General features: G+C 41.6%; 1 protein-coding gene across 6 annotated transcripts in view; it reads left to right on the top strand.

Moving 5' to 3' along the window:
- The window catches only part of IQSEC1 (IQ motif and Sec7 domain ArfGEF 1), a 616,154-nt gene that overhangs the window by 159,067 nt on the left and 439,028 nt on the right, over window positions 1-18,059 (top strand). For all 6 annotated transcript variants that reach the window (XM_075939730.2, XM_075939719.2, XM_075939722.2 and 3 more), the window contains exon 2: window positions 2,842-2,871. In XM_075939730.2, coding sequence (XP_075795845.2) covers window positions 2,842-2,871 — 30 coding nt within the window. The remainder of the gene's footprint in view (window positions 1-2,841; window positions 2,872-18,059) is intronic.

Consider the following 18,059-nt stretch of genomic DNA (forward strand, 5'->3'; position numbering starts at 1 on the left):
CAGGACTCGTGGATTCATTTCCAGATTCTGCAGGGGGGAGTGTGTTATACTTTTTGCAGACTGTTCTGCCCCTGTGCCCTCAGCCTGCCCCCACCCTCTTCCACTTCCTTGTCATTGCACCCCCACACCTTGTCTCCTGCTTTAGTCTTTAGTCCCTAAACATCCCATTTTCTGTACCCTTCCCCTCTGCCTCACCTGCAGCAAGCAGCATGAAGCATGCTCAGGGCAGTTCTACAGAGAACGTAGCTGCCAAAGTCTAGCGTATCTCGACTGACAGTGTGCCGACTGGAAATGTTTTAAAGCCTTGTAACTTGTCCAAATTTGGGCATAATTTCATAGTCCGTCCCACCGACAGGGAGTGGAGGAATTGAAGGGGCAGTTTTCCCCAGGGCACAGGTGATTTAAAAGGGCCCTGAAGTCTCCAGCTTCTGCTGCTGAGGCAGCCGGCACATCCCTGCAGCTTATGTGTGGGGTGAGTGCCTATGGGCAGTGGTGCACAGAAACCACCTGTCTGCCTGCCCCCATCGCTTATTAACCACTGTTAGAGGGGTGTTTTGGTCATTTTTGGAAGCCATCTGAGGTAAGCATTGACCCTCTACCCCCTTCCTGCACTCCATCCCCCTGTTCCAGCCTAGAGCCTGCACCCCACACCCAGGCTCCCTCCTAGACCCCTCACGGCCTCCTGCCACCCAACCCCCTGCTCAGCCTGGTGAAAGTGAGTGAGGGTGGGGGACAGCGAGTGATGGAGGGAGGGGCCATGGAGTGAGTGATGGCAGGGCCTCAGAGAAGAAACAGAAGCAGGCCAGGACAAGGACTGACCTGCCCTGGGACCTGGAATTGTGGTCAATGGGCCCGGGATGGCCCAAAGGATATGCCTGACAGCACAGCAACCTTTAGGACAAATGTAAAGCCCCTGTTCTAACTTCCTGGGGTCACTAGAACTTCTTGACTATAAATGGCTGTATGAATGTTTTTCAGAAACAACTGAACCATAATTGATAAAACTTTCCAAAAGCAATTCAGCAACAGGCAGAAGTCAAACATGGAAACCTTTGGTATGAATAGTTAATGTTGGATAAAATAATAAACACTTAAAAACAGGTGGACTGTGTCATATAAACTGGACTATCTGGCTGTGTCTAGACTGGCAAGTTTTTCCGCAAAAGCAATTGCTTTTGCGGAAAAACTTGCCAGCTGTCTACACTGGCCGCTTGAATTTCCGCACGAACACTGACTTCCTACCGTCTGAAATCAGTGCTTCTTGCGGAAATACTATGCTGCTCCCGTTTGGGCAAAAGCCCTTTTGAAAAGGGCCAGTGTAGACAGCTCAGATTTGTTTTGTGCAAAAAAGCCCTGATCGCAAAAATGGCGATCGGGGCTTTTTTGTGGAAAAGAGCGTCTAGATTGACACGGACGCTTTTGCGGAAAAGCATCCATGCCAATCTAGATGCTCTTTTCCGAAAATGCTTTTAACGGAAAGCTTTTCCATTAAAAGCATTTGCGGAAAATCATGCCAGTCTAGACGCAGCCAATGTGTCTCATAAACTGGACTCCACTACCTCCTCTGCCTATAATCAAGTATTATTTGGGATATATGCTCTTTTGATCTAGAATTCAGTGATGACATTGCTATATTTACTTGCAGTAGCCAAAAATCATTCTGTATTCTCTAGTTAACATCTCCATTTTGTGCAGAATTGCACAATATGCTCATGGGAAGTTGGCACAATGATAGTTAATTTGTGCAATTAACAGCACAGCTCTTACCATATGTAACTGAAAGTGCTAAATGAAGATTCCAAAACAATTGAGCTGTAGAGGTTGGTTATACCTGTCATAGTTTCCTTTCATGAATTTGGGTTCTTACAAAGGATGTGACACATTATTTTTGTTTCTCCCTTATAGAAATAGAAAAAAGAATTGGTTCCAAATTAATTAATCAAAATGTACGTTTGTCATCCTTACCTCACAAGGATACAGAGGCAAATATTGTAGGTCTGCTGTAGAGCTGAGACCAGATGTAGTTTTTTGACAGAATCAGACAAATGATTTTATATATTCTGCTCTGGATTCTCTACTCATTCATGAAATATTAAAACTGTATCAAGTTTCTATTTTTCTTCAGGGAAGGGAAGTGTGTCAGTTTGAATGATATCATATTCAGTGTCCATATATAAAAATAGCAAACATGAGAGGGAAAGTAGGTTTTGCATCATTGTGGATTCATAAATTTATTCTCCATTTGGAAGAGAAAATATGATGGTAGCCCTTAAATAACCGCAGAGGAGTTTATTTTTCTTCGCTTTCTCACAATTTGAGAAACATACACATTTTTCAAAGAATCATATTTTAGGTTGATTATATTTGCAATCCATAACTCTTTGGAAGCTAAGCAATATTTGAGAAGCCTGGGGATTAGATTCCTAAATGTATTTGTCCGTGACCTTTCAATACCGAAGACTAAAGAAAGACTAAAGACTGCTGCTGGTATGGGATGTCACAGGCTGACATTTTTAGTTTACAAATGTGGAACATAGTGCGCAAAAGACTTTTACAGAAGGTCTTAATGAAAGTCCAAGAGTGTGACAGGTTATGTCGAAGTGTAATTTATTGATTTTTAATTATCATCTTTTTAATTTCTCCTAACTAGCTTCTTGTTGCTTTAAGTTGAAAAAGTTTTTGTATTTGCTAATTGGTAATGGAAGTATAAAAATAAACTCAGATCATTAAGAATGAGTGAGTATTTCTGGTGCTGACAAAATGTAGATGGGGCTGTTGATTTTATAAATGCAAAGAGCTAAAGTGGTAGTGTTCTAAATACGACTTCTTGTTGTTTTGCAGGTCTGAAGGTGAAAGCTCAAGAAGCATCAGGTATGTGTTTACATTGTCATTTCTTCCTTCTGTCACCCAGTCTCTACAGAGCTGGTTATTTGAATGAAACTGTGCTCTGATTTCTGTCTGAATAGGGAAGAATCACGGCTTTAAGTAAACTGTATTTTCAATTAAAAAAAGGTTTTATTTAAAAGCACAATATAAGAATGTTTTACGGTCTTTGAAAATTTGTTTTAATTAGTCCTGTTTTACACACACATAAAAAAGTATGCTCAAATCATTGTGTTTCAATTAGGACTAACAAATAGACAAGCACAATGTTTGCTGACCTTGCTGTCTAGCTGCAGCAGACTGCAAGGTTTAATTCGTATTTTGTATGAGGATTTAGAAAAAATCAAGACTGGGACAGCCAGGGAATATAATTTCATTGTTGTTTCTACGATTCCTTCATAATTCTTACCATATTGCATGCTGGCCACTACCTGGCAAAGGCGTGCACCAACTCTTGGTTCTAGGACTTAAGAGCTGTCAAATGCCATATCAATACAAAATGTCCTTCTGCTCTCATGTTCAGTTTTCTTTGTGTAATCCTGTTTCTTTTCTGTAACAGAGGAGAGAAACAGCTTTAAACTGGATTTCTATCATGGAGATCCTGATGCTCTTGGATAATTTGTGGCTAGGGCATCAGACCTGCAATTGTTTAGTTACTGTCTTGGATTTCTCTCACACATTGAAAATATTTCTCCGCTTTGTCATAGCCGTGAACTGTGGCATTCTTAATGGGCATTTTAAATCAGATAGGACTTTAAAATCGCATGCTTATAGTTTGTTTCTGCTTTTCACTTGCATTCATACTCCTTTTAGCTAAAGTGGGTGTCTTGATGCCCAAGGAATGCAGGTTTGCATTCATGGTTGCTAGAAACAGAATGATGGCCATACAGTCTCTGCCAAAGTTCTGCAGTTTGCTATTTTCATGGTTACCATGTTTCCCCCGCTGCGGGCACTGTAAACTATTCCCATCAGAAAACCACCACCACCAAAAAATCCACTCCAGGCTGCTTCTGTCCAGAATATCTGCTAAAACTCACTGTTTTGCAGATTAATCACTTTGATATTTGTGTATCAGACATCAAGGGATTTTCCAAAAAATGAGTGAAAGTTCTGCTTTGAATCACGTACCAGCTTTCTTTGCTTTTCAGCTGATTGCTTAATTAGGACACATTTCAACAAATATTAAATCAATGTGGAATAGTGTGGGAGAAGCAGAAAACCTGTTCTGTGCATACAATAGGAGAATTAGAATAATTGGCCAGTAGTTAGGATGGTAGTGAAGGAGAGATAAGCAGGTACACTCCTCCCTTAATTAGTAATTAGCATGGCCCGATATTTCTGGCATTGAAGAAGAAAATATTCTTAGTGCGGTATATTCAGATTATTCACAAAAGAAGGAATATATAGTTACTGTTTGTGAAGCATTTGAAAACACAGCATGGTGTAAATGTGCTAACTACGGTGTTTTGTTCCTTCGGATAAATTCCGAAGGCTATTTTACATTTGCCTGAAATATAAGGACTGAGTGAAACTGAAAAGGGAACACCGAATTTGGTCTATTTATTATGCTGGGAAGCATCAGAATAAAGGCCCCCACAACATTAAATCTTGCCTAGAGTTCCCTTAATTGTTAAAGATATTATAAGTTGTATATATTGGTCAGACACTTTCTTATGGCCAAGCATGTAGTTTGACCACTTTGATAAAAAACAATAATATGCAAGTTTATTAACCCATAATCTCTTCCTCGTCTTTGCAATATTGAGGTATTTAGGGAGCAAGTGTATAAAGAAAATCCCACACCAGCGAAAATCACATTGGTTTATATTCTGATCTCATTTCTCTGTTAAAATTTGAGACTCAATAGAGCTACTCCAGACTTCCAGTGATGTAACTGAGTTTAGATTCTTGGCCCTAAAGGTCTACAGGACTCCTAGTTGTTTTCCTTATTGGGCTTGTTGATTTTCCCTTCTTTGAATTAACTGCTGGCAGCCATGTCATGTAGCTCTTAGTGATCGGAAAAGGATCATTATCTATTTTCATGTGAAATCACTACCAAGACCCTATACTGCCTTCAAGCATGTGTTTTCTAACAGGGCAATTCACCCTTAGGGGGCCTGCTGAGGAGCCTGCAAGCTATGGAAGTCCCACGATGCCCCTCTGCAGCCTAGGAGGTGAAGATAAAGCAGATATTCCTCTGTAGCGGGGAGATCTGTCTCCATGCTCCCTTGAAATACACATGCATAAAAGTATATGTAACCCACACACCTGGTGTGGCTTACTGGCCTATGAGGTGGCACCTAGACCACAGGAACAGCTAAGCTCAAGAGATCTCTCTAGCACAGGCTCTGAGCCAACTGGCCTTTAACTTGAAGGATAGAACCTCCTATACTAAGTTCCAGAGGTCCCAGGTTCAGATCCACCTGGTGGTGGTTACATATTCACCAGCATTTATAATGAGGATAATAGAAAAAACTCCAACTCTCAGCACTTCTTTTCCCCTCATGCTTGGGAAGATAAATGGGATCTATACCACGTGTAGAACACTAATAAATCCAGGCTGGGTGGACAGCAGCAAGAGAGAGAGTTTCAAAGTTGGGGAAGGCCCTGTCAACAATATCCTGCTGCATGTGGCAAGGGGTTTTTTAGACTGAGCATCTCCACAGAGTGAAGCAGTGACTGTGAAAAGAGAGGCACCATACCGATCTAAAATAGGCCAGTATTGAAGGGTAGGCCAGCTCTAATGTGAATCTAGTGGCCCAGAATCCCAGCATATGGGGCAGCATTTGCTGTTTTGGCCATTGGTGTTTGTTCTATACTCTACACTGTCCACTTATGCTGAGATTTGCAGAGTTTGAATCCAAAATGGCTTTATATAGCTTTGCCTGTCTGTGTTCATGCTTTGTTCCTTCCTTTGTTCCCTCCTTTTGCTTTGCTTTGTTTTCAACAATGGCCCACTTTTCTAAGTAACTTTTTGATCTTGCGGTCAAGCTACCTGAATTGTTTTGTTTCTTTATTGCTTCTTTCATAATGTATAGCTCATGGTGCAAGTTAATCATCGCTGACGAGGTGATGAAGGCTGTGCAGGGAGCACCGCTAGAGTCCTGTGACTAGAAGAAATAATCATAGTTTCTCCACACACAAATGAATACATCAATGAATGTGAAAATGCTGGAGAGGTCAATGTGCTAACCCCTCCACGTGTCGGTTTACTCTATCAAACTGTTCTCAATAGAATCTATGGAGAAGAAAAGCGACATGCTGCAGTCTGGTGGCAATCCATGAATAAAATGCTATGTGTGTTCATTGGACAGATAAAAGACACTGCTGAGGGATTTTATTCAGGATTCCTTTCGTACACTTAAGGATAATAAGCAACAAAGAGGACGGTGGCTGGAATTCACATACGTCAGGCTATTACACAAGGAAAAGGGCAGTTTGTTCTCATAAATGTACCATTTCATGAGCACTGTTTTTTGCAAAGAAGGCAAAACAAACAAACAAAAAAGATGTTTGTAGGCTTGGATAACGAATGGGATAGATAATAAGACATGGAGTCAGTTATCACAGGTCAACAAAAGGCATTAGCATCCCATGTTGTTTAGTGGCCTAAAGCATGCAAAAGGAGTTCTAATTGACTTAATATTGGGATAGTGTTCAAGTTATAGCAATTAGTACCATGATTAGCTCTCATGTTTTCAGTCTTCAGCAGACAGGCATGGGAATGCTGAATGGCAGGGGAGCCGGCCTCCTCTCCCACCTGGAAATGTGTTCAGCATAGGTCAGAGCTGAAGCATAGTGGAGAATGGGTTAGTTAACTTCAGTGACTCTTCTTTATATTAACAGAAGGATGGATAACGTTAGAGGCAGGGTTTTATACATCAGTACCAGCCTTATTAATCTACCTATAAGATTTAATACTAGCGTGTTCTTTCTTGTTTACTAGCATGGAATTTTCCCTCCCCTTCTGTGTAAGTGGGCTAAGAAAGGATCCTGGACAGTTACAACAAAGCTACAAATGGCTGGCATTTTGCAATAGTATCAGGAACTGTTTCCATTATGGTAACAAACAAAATAATAGTAATCATGGAGTAGTAGATTTAAATGTAGTGTTATGAAATTCAAATGCTTGGTATGACATGGTTTAAACAATAGACTCTTTCCTTTTAGGGAAGAAAATGAATGCATAGAATACAGTATTTCTGCTAATTTATAATGTATTCATTATTTGTATTATGCTTCCTGGAGGCCCAACCTAAGATGAGGGCCCATTTTGCGAGTCATCATACGAACAGCTAGTGAGAGCTGGTCCGTGTCCCAAGCTGCTTACAATCAAAATAGGACAGAATAAATAGAGTGTGGAAAGGGAAAAGTCTCATGATATTTGGTGTTTTTTCTTAAAGCCCCAGTTCCTGGAGTCATGGGACTACATCAGAATTTCACCTTTAAAAGTAATGTTACTAGGTGCCATGATTGCAGAGAAAAGCTTGAAAGTGTGAATCCTGTAACCTCAAAAAACAAAATAAAACAAAACAAAATATAAAAACTTGAGGACAAAAAGAAGATTCTAATTTATTTTCTAAAATTCTCCCCACCACCAGTGGAGCTGTACTGGAAGCTCCTGGCATTTAACTATTATTTTCCAACCTAGATGAGGCCCTTAACCACCTTAAAACTATTGGCTGCCAGTGTCTTGTCTATACTAGAGTTCAATGTAAGTCTGACTTAGTTTACATCTAGATCTAGTCATGCTGTCATGTGCTCTCGGAATGCAGATAATGTAAAGTGAGTTTAAGTCACTGTAGGAACTGAGCAAATACACTGGCTCTAAACATGGCTGTAAACACACTTCTATGTTAAATACTACAAAAACAGAACTTAAATAACTAGGTAACCTATTTAATTGCATGATGTTAGCAAGAAATTCCTTGCAGCAATTTCATGACTTCCCACCAAATCAGTGCTGAAAAATGGAGTGCATCAGTGTTGTTCTTTGCAAATTGTCCATTTTCCAGAAGAATTTTGATTAACTTTGTGAAATGAGTGCTGCTGCTAACAATACGCTTTGAATGCGCCGACAGCGCTTTTTGTCTTCAAACTACCTCTAGGTGGGAAATTACTATAGGTAACTTCTGATCTTTAATAAGAGTCTGTTTATCTTCCAAGGAAAGTATAACTTGCTGGCTTCTTCCCTGAATATATAACAGTATTTTATAAACAATACTGTGTAGAATGTTAAATATAAAACCTACTGGAAGATTGACCTGGTGTTGCTTGAGTCCTTAACTAAAATAAGTTTTGTTTTTCTTCAGATAAATCAATGTTCTGGGATAGGGCTGGAGATGAGGGGGTCACTATGCAGGCTGCTCTGGGGAGAGTGGGCTACCCCACCCCTCTCTCACTGCAGCAGCTTGTGGTAAGGTGAGACGCTCCCATCTATGGCTACTGCAAGAGGCACAGTTGGGGGAGGGGTACATGTCCCCTGGCTGGGGGACAGACTGTCAGACAGACATAAACAGACAAACTCTCTGAAATATATAGTAGATAGCTGGACTGGTCCCTGTCTCTGTTCCCTTGCTACCTCCTGTGGTCATTCTGCTACATAACTTTTTCTCTTGCCAGACCTCTCCCTTTCCATTTTATGAGAAACAGTTGAATTCCAGGTACACCCCCATTGTCCTGGCACAACCAAACCCTGACCTTGCTTTAAGTTATAATAAGAGGAAGCTGCATACCAAATTTGGTGGTCCTAGCTCTTGCTGTTTAGGAGTTCTTGAACAAAACGGCTCACAAACAGACCGATGCACATTTCTAAATATAGAGTAAGATTTAACTTGCTATTTAAATGTGCTTTGTTTGCTGTCTTAATAAGATTTAAAGAGCATATTTGGTTTAGAATCCCAGGGCTATAGAAAATAGAATTTCTTCTTTTCCTTATTGTAGGAACTGCTCCTCCCTTCCCTATTCCCTCCAAGAAATTTTTAAATGTAGACAATGTATTTTATATAAGTGACTTTACTTGTAGGCTCCATGTTTCTTCCGATTCTTGTTAGAAAACAAACCCGTTTATAAAAGGCTGATGGATCATCTTAAGACAGACGAACCCCACACAACTAATCTTAGCCCACATTCAGATGACATCAGAGCATTTTTGCCAGTCTTTGTGTATGGGTATATTAAGTTTCAGTGTAACTATTAAAGAGTTTCCCCTTGATAGATGGTCTTCATTAGCTATTTGGTTTTGAAGTGCTGTGTGATGCTCAGATGGAATGGTATGTCGCATAAGATTATTTCACTGGAATAGGGCTCTCTTGTTGCATTACTTGAATGCAATGGAGAACTCCACAGCTAGTTAGGGGAATTCCAGGGCCTCTATGAAGACACTCGAACTTCACGCCCCAACAGGAATTTTGAAATAAAATCAAAGTAAATGTTTTTTTCATTGAAAATGTGCCTTGGCTGATCACGTGATGGTGCATAGGAGAGACTGAGTGGAACAAGTCATCAGGCCCACTACAGGGCTTTGTTTCATTAGTAACATTTACTCTGATTTTATTTCAAAATGATTCAAAAGACAATATAAGTCAGGCTGTGCTCTTACAGATCTCATTCATATTAGGAGGATGTAATAGTCCCTTCACTTCACTTGTCTGAGTGTCCCCCCATGTAAATAAAGGTTGCTCTGCCCATAACTTGAAAGAACACACCTGGAACCTGAGCTCTGTTACATTTTAACATCACAAAAATTTGTTAACCTCAAACTGACATATTATAATATAGTTATTGGGTACCACACAGTTTCCGGTATTTATTGCATGTTATCTAGACTAAATTTACTGTAATTTAATATTTAAATTAACTAGTGCCATTAAACTAGTTTGAAGTAATAGTTGAAGTAATATAGATAGATCTATATATCCATGAAACATGTAGGTCCATTTAATTAGCTATGCCTTTTTCACATAGGTGTGCATAGAAAATACAATTTATTTTATGATCAATTTTAATACATATTAGCTCAATGTGACAGAGCCAAGAATATTTACTGTGGAAAAAAATAGAACCGAATGCTACTTCAAAGCTTAGAGAGACAAGGTGGGAGAAGTAATATATTTTATTGGATCGACTTCTGTTAGGGAGAGAGACAAACTTTTGAGCCAAACAGAGCTCTTCCTCAGGTTTAGGTAGGTGTACTCAGTGTTGTAGCTTAATACAAGTGTATGCTAAAGTATCTCTTTAATCAAATAAGTGTCACACATAACAAGATGTCAAGGTCATGGTCCCTGACAATATGTTCTAACTACTGAGGCTTAATTATCTTATCTTGTATTTAGCTGTGACTCTCTGTATACCTGAAAAAGACCTCTAGGCTTGAAAACTTTTCTCTCTCACTTTTCTCATCTGAAGAAGTGGGTTGTACCCACGAAAGCTCATGATACCATCTACATGTTTTGTTAGTCTTTAAGATGCTGCTAGACTAGTCATTGTTTATAAAGTTTTTCCTTTATTGCCTCTGACAGACAGCAAAAAGACGAAGATCTCAAGAATGTTTATGGTGTGGGGATTTCAAAAGAAGAGACTTGTGTACTTATCTTCATGAGTGAGAATATTTCTGTCAAGCAAAGCTATAAAAATGTTCACTAGCAACGATACCAGTATCTGCGCTGTTACCTTCCTTAAAGTTCACTTTGAGTTATATGGACTCCCTTCCCCACCCACCCCAAATATGTGTCTACACTGCAGTGGCAGAGTGTGATAACATGATTTGTGTAACCATACCAGAGCTAGTTTTCATCTAGCTACACTAGGAACTAGTAGCAATGAAGCTATGGCAGCATGGTTTTAGTCTGAGCTAGCCACTTGGGTAGATTTAGGCAGGCTAATACAGACTGAATTGAAGTTCATGCTAGTGCAGTTTCAGCACTGTAGTATATGAGGTAATTAGTTTAAAGCTGTCTTGGGTATGTCTATGCCATCTGCAATCACGCCTCGTCACTGCAGCGTAAAGATATAGTATAAGACATAAGGCCGAAGCTTCATCCTCTCCACGCATTGCAGCAGCACAGGGGGGCTGTAAAGAGGACATAATACTTTCTCTCACCCATAGGGAACCACCAGGTGTACTCACTCAAAGCCATTCTCTCCACGCAGCCACTGATGTCATAACCAGTGTTCCTCTAACATTTTCTATCCTTGGCCGGCTTGAATTTTCTTATGTGCAACACCAATATTGATGCAGTGTGTGGACATGCACCACCAATACAAAGAAAACACGCCCACATATTTTACACAGTCCATATATGTGGAATAAAATATATTAAAACAAGACACCTGTGGCTAGTTGCTGTGAGGTACCCTTTGTGACTTCAGAGGTGCTGTACAAAGGTAGGGAATTAGCCTTCTTCCATTCAAGGAAGAGTAGGAGCCCCAGAACAAATTAACGCATGGCTTCAGGGTTTGTAGACAGATGCATGTTTCAAAGAGCTTGCAAATAAGGTTTTATCCTACAAAACTAGCATCCCGCCAACTACTTGCTACTTCTGATCTTTACCACTTATCAAAGATCTAGCCTTAATGCTATACAATATGCCATGTATTAATTAGTAACACATGATTTTTTAAAAAAAATCATGAAGATCAGAGTTTTAGATATCTGCAACACTCCAAAACAGGTCTGTTAAAATAATCTTTCTTTCTTACCATAAGCCATTAATACCTATGTAAACTTTGTTTGTGATGTAATCATGCAAATATCCTGCTATCGCACAAAACCCCCGTGCAGCCTGCTTTCCTTCCCTCCCTCCAACCCAGACAGACGCAGAGCACTGTAGCAAGTGAGTCAGGACACCCCAAACAAACTGCCCCTGCCTCCACCTCATTGCATGGACATCAGCACCCACCCACCCACCCTATCTTTCCCCCACCTACCTCATGCAGTGAGCCCCTCACCTCCCCCTTCCCTGCCCAAGAGGGTTGAAGAGACTGCTGGGTTTCTGTCTTACTCTCCCTCTTCACTCCTCCTGCAGATGGGACTCTCTAAACTCCCCACCCCTCCCCAAACCAATGAATTACTCGCTCCCTCCTTCCTGCCACTTAGTCCCTGCTTGTCTGATTATCTGCTTTGAGAGCTTGTGACAGGGTGTATCAACCTCTCACTGAAGCTAATGAAGTTACCTTGGCTCAGCAGGCTGAGAGAGCCCCTCCCCCGCAGTCCTTCTAGGAATGCTCCATAATCTGGAGCCCGATTATAAAAGCCTCTGGAGCCATTCAGTCAGAGTTGACTGCTGAAGGGGAAGGAGGCACTGAGGAGGCTCCAGGGGAGGAAGCGCAGGCAGACAAAGCACTGGCAGCTGGGCCAAGAGGTGCGATACAAGAAACCGCAGAGACAGAGTGAGACTATGGAGGAAAGATCTGCCGGGTCCCAGTAGGAAGTAGCCCAGGATGGGGAATTGATCCCTGAGTGCTCAGCGTGTTGCGGTAGAGTACCCCGCTGAGCAAGCAGTGGACTTTGCCACTGCCAACTGGACGGTAGGCTGAGACCTGGTGGAATTGGAGGGGCCTGGGTCCTCCAACCCTCTCTGTATATACCCTGTGTGGGGGAGTTCCCCATACCTATGGATTTAGGCTGCTGGGCTGTATTACTCTGAATAGCAGGGACTGGCATATGGACTTGGCCCACTGGGCCGTAATACCCTGAGTAAAGGGACTTGCACATGGGCTTATTGGGCTGTAGTACCCTGAGTATCAGGGACATGTATATGGACTTAAGCCACTGGGCTGTATTACCCTGTGTAGCAGGGACTAACATAGGGACTCAGGCCACGGAGGCAAAATACCCTGAGTCAAGGGTCGGGGGTACAAACTGAGGGTATGGAGCCATCCTGTAAATTGACCTGGTGACATGCGAGTCACTCAGTCGAAGTAGGTTAGGCTCGAGGGGCCTCGAAGGATAGATCGCCCCTTGAGAGAGTTCTTCAATTCAAGCAGCACTGCTCTGTTTAGCTGTTGTTTACAGTTGCGCCGACCTCCCACAAGTCAGTTGTGCTCCCTGCCTGCACAGGAGCTTTGAACCTCTGAGCAGGGCTCAGAAAATAGCTGCACAGTTGAGCAGCCATGCAACTTAGAAGGAATTTAGGTTGTGACAGAACCTGTTTTGGTCAAAAATTTTCAGTGAAATATTTTTGAGAACCCAGGTTCATTTCAGCCTCTTTCTCTCTGTCCCAATAAATATTTCATAATGGAACTGCTTCAATAGGAGAGACCAACACGGACTGACTCTGCAGCCCTATTGTTTGGGCACTCGCCTTCCAGTTGTTCCCATCTGTATCCTTGAGAGCATCCCCTAGCAGCCTAACAGGGTCCTGACTGTGTTGGTCAGCATGAAGGGGGAAGAGGTTTGTGACCTTACTTCCCAGCCCTTTTGTCCTCTTTCAGGTATCTGATACCATTGGCTTCTAGGAAGGAGTAGGGATTACAGGCTCCATTGAGAGTCAGGCCTGTGCAGGAGGGCAAAGGTAGTGGGAAGAGACAAGTGAGAATTAGGCATTGAAGGAGATACAGATCGGAGACGACAGATACATCTCACAAGAAACAAAGCTGTTTGGTACAGTTACTTTATTTTTATTGATATATTTGTTTAGAAAGTTTATTAAAATTCAGAGTCTGCTTGCAAATCAACCATAGAGAAAATAAAGGTGTGCAGAACTACAACATAAATGTCATAGTTTAGGGGTTTAATTACTATGTTGTTTCTATGATTCACTGACTGCACGTGACGGGGACCTTTGCTGGCTACTTTAATTGTGACATACAGAGTTTTTGCATGGTATTTATGGGAACCCTAAAATGTTAAAAAAAATCATAGTATTAATCAAAGACTCTTAATTTTCTAAGCAGCAGCATTGCAAAGGTCCAGTTGACCTTTCAGCATAACAGTAGACAGTCTTCATCTTAATATATTTGATACTTTTATGATTAATGGAGATAAAATGGGCAGAATAAATACCTAATTGGGTTACCTCGCTTATACCTTTTTTTAAGGCTACAGGTTGAACCTCTCTAGTCCAGAACACTCTGGTCCGGAAACATCCGGAATGATTTTAGTTAGCCAACGGTTCAGGGTAGGCCCACTGCTTAGTGAGGAGGGAGAAGCAGTAACAGGGAACTTGGAAATGGCGGAGATGCTCAATGACTTCTTTGTTTCGGTCTTCACCGAGAAGTCTGGAGGTGTGCCTAATGTAGTGAATACAAGCAGAGAGAGGGTAAGTTTAGAAGATAGGATACACAAAGAACAAGTTAAAAATCACGTAGGAAAGTTAGATGTCAGCAAGTCACCAGGTCCTGATGAAATGCATCCCAGGATACTCAAGGAGCTGATAGAGGAGGTATCTGAGCCTTTAGCTATGATCTTTGAAAAATCATGGCAGACAGGGGAGATTCCAGAAGACTGGAAAAGGGCAAATATTGTGCCCATCTATAAAAAGGGGAATAAGAACAACCCAGGAAACTACAGACCGGTCAGTTTAACGTCTGTCCCAGGGAAGATAATGGAGCAGGTAATTAAGGAAATCATATGCAAACACTTGGAAGGTAATAAAGTGATAGGGAATAGCCAGCATGGGTTTGTGAAGAACAAGTCATGCCAAACTAATCTGATAGCTTTCTTTGATAAGATAACGAGCCTTGTGGATAAGGGAGAAGCGGTGGATGTCATATACCTAGACTTTAGTAAGGCATTTGATACGGTCTCACATGATATTCTTATTGATAAACTAGGCAAATATAACTTAGATAGGGCCACGTTAAGGTGGCTGCATAATTGGCTGGATAACCGTAGTCAGAGAGTTGTTGTTAATGGTTCTAAATCCTGCTGGAAAGGGATAACAAGTGGAGTTCCTCAAGGGTCTGTTTTGGGACCCGTACTGTTCAATATCTTCATCAATGATGTAGATATTGGGATAGAGAGTACGCTTATTAAGTTTGCAGATGATACCAAACTGGGTGGGGTTGCGACTTCTTTGGAGGATAGGGACATAATTCAAAGTGACCTTAGCAAGTTAGAGAAATGGTCAGAGGTAAACAGGATGAGGTTTAATAAAGAGAAATGCAAAGTGCTCCACTTAGGAAGGAACAATCAGTTCCATACATACAAGATGGGAAGCGACTGTCTAGGAAGGAGCATGGCGGAAAGGGATCTAGGGGTCATAGTGGACCACAAGTTGAATATGAGCCAACAGTGTGATGCTGTTGCAAAAAAAGCAAATATGATTCTAGGTTGTATCAACAGGTGTGTTGTAAGCAAAACTCGTGAAGTCATTCTGCCACTCTACTCTGCACTAGTTAGGCCTCAGCTGGAGTACTGTGTCCAGTTCTGGGCGCCACATTTCAAGAAAGATGTGGAGAAATTGGAAAGGGTACAGAGAAGAGCGACAAGAATGATTAAAGGTTTAGAGAACATGACCTATGAAGCCAGGCTTCATGAACTGGGCTTGTTTAGTTTGGAAAAAAGAAGATTAAGGGGGGACATGATAGCGGTTTTCAAATATCTAAAAGGGTGTCACAAGGAGGAAGGAGAAAATTTGTTCCTCTTGGTTTCTGAGGACAGGACAAGGAGTAATGGGCTTAAAGTGCAGCAGGGGAGGTTTAGATTGGACATTAGGAAAAAATTCCTAACTGTCAGGGTGGTCAAATATTGGAATAAATTGCCAAGGGAGGTGGTGGAATCTCCCTCTCTGGAGATATTTAAGAACAGGTTAGATAGACATCTGTCAGGGATGGTGTAGACGGAGCTTGATCCTGCCTTGAGGGCGGGGGGCTGGACTCGATGACCTCTCGAGGTCCCTTCCAGTCCTATTATTCTATGATTCTATGATTCACTTTTAATGGGTGTGGCCAAGTTTCCCATGGTCCCATAATGTTTGTTTACAGCCTCCAGTCCTGGCTCTGTGCTGTTATTTAGCTCTAATTTACCCCTAAATGTTCTCTAACAGCCCCGTAAGCAGTGGAAGTGTTGGTAATGCTGCTAGACAATATTGACCTCCTATGGTCTGGAAAATTCTCTAGTTCAGAATCAGTCAGGTCCTGAGGGTGCTGGACTAGATAGATTCAAGCTGTACTGTACATATTAGGGGTCAGGAACTTACTTATTATACAGGACCTTTTGTAGTGGAAAGTGGTAATTGTGATAGGTTGGTTAGGGTTTATTATAGGAGGAACCCTTCATGGAATGTTTCCTTGTTTCTAAGGGTTGTGTAGGTAAATGTTCCCCTTGATATTTCTCTGTGTTGGTACAGTAGCACTCTGGGGCCACAAATGATGTCAGGCCCCAATTATGCTAGGTACTGTACAGACATTAGTAAGAGACTAGCCAATGACCCAAAGAGCTTAGTTAAAAGAAGCACAACGAATACAGAAAAGAAGGAATAGGGGGAAGAGAGCTGAAAGTCTCTCTCAAAATAACTGAGAAGGTCGATGTCAGACACAAGCATAGAAATCTTATCTACTCTTTACCCCATCCCCAGTGCCCTATTGACTAGAATCACACTGTCCCTTGGTTTTTAATGAAGTTTTTACTCTGTGGGAAAATATATACATGTACGGACAATATATGATACATGTATCTTTAATCACATTATATTCGGAGTTAGATAATTAGATGTAATGGTGTGTGTGTATATATTAGCTTTAAGTATATGTAATTACTTAAAGAAGAGCTGGAGTATGAAGATGCCAACGTATTAGCTAATAAGCATTCATAAAAAGTGAGTGATGTTTTCCCTGTGAATCTCCTAATTAGAAACACACATCTTTTCCCATTAACATTTTAAAATTAGATTAAGCTCCTATTAATACATAACTGTAACTAAATGTTTTCTACAGTTCCTGGAGCCTATCACAACAAATTAGCTATTTATTTATTAGCTCAGTCTTCGGCTGGTGTTGTATTTATATGCAGGGGAGATAAGCTAAAACTGGATTTCTAAAGATGTAGCTGCTATTTTAGCTTAACCTTTGTGAGCTCTAAGTACAGCTATTAACCTTTCATATTTTCTATTGTCCTTGTTCAGTGTGCATCTGCTAAGGACCTTTCAGCAAGGGTGGATCAATACATATAACCACTCATGATTCCCCATTTTTTCATAACACAAATTCACAAGATCAGCCCAAATTCATGCACTGCACAGACATAACCCTGTTTCCTTGACAATACCAGAGCTACTCTAGTCTTACATTAGTGGTATAGAGAGCAGAATTTCATGGATTTTGTGGAATGGAAGTCAGGACTTGAGCTGTATAAATGTGATGGATTTAGAATAATAGAATCAGAGTTGGAAGAGCCTCAGGGAGTCATCAAGTCCAGCCCCCTGCCCAAGGCCGGACCAATCCCAACTAAATCAACCCAGCCAGCGCTTCGTCACGCCGAGACTTAAAAACCTCTAGGCATGGATATTCCACCACCTCCCTAGGTAACCCATTCCAGTACTTCAACACCCTAATAGTGAAATAGTTTTTCCTAATATCCAACCTAGACCTCCCCCACTGTAACTTGAGACCATTGCTCCTTGTTCTGCCATCCGTCACTACTGTGAACAGCCTCTCTCCATGCTCTTTGGAACCTCCCTTCAGGAAGTTGAAGGCTGCTATCAAATCCCCCCTCACTCTTCGCTTCTGCAGACTGAACAAACCCAAATCCCTCAGTCTTTCCTCATAGGCTCCAGCCCCCTAATCATTTTGGTCACCCTCCACTGGACCTTCTCCAATGCGTCCAAATCCTTTCTATAGTGGGGGGGGCCAGAACTGGACACACTACTCCAGGTGTGGACTCACCAGAGCCAAATAAAGGGGAATAATCACTTCGCTAGATATGCTGGCAATGCTCCTCCTAATGCACCCTAATATACTATTAGCCTTCTTGGCTACAAGGGCACACGGTTGACTCATATCCAGCTTCTCATCCACTGTAACCCCAGGTCCTTTTCTGCAGAACTGCTACTTAGTCATTCAGTCCCCAGCCTGTACCAATGCTTCGGATTCTTCCGTCCCAAGTGCAGGACTCTACACTTGTCCTTGTCCTTGTTGAATCTCATCCGATTTCTTTTGGCCCAATCCTCTAATCTGTCTAGGTCACTCTGAACACTATCCCTGCCCTCCAGCATATCTACCTCTCCCCCTAGCTT

The sequence above is a fragment of the Pelodiscus sinensis genome, chromosome 11 (assembly GCF_052426305.1).
Source record: "Pelodiscus sinensis isolate ZL-2025 chromosome 11, ASM5242630v1, whole genome shotgun sequence".
In the NCBI taxonomy this organism is placed as follows: Eukaryota; Metazoa; Chordata; order Testudines; family Trionychidae; genus Pelodiscus; species Pelodiscus sinensis.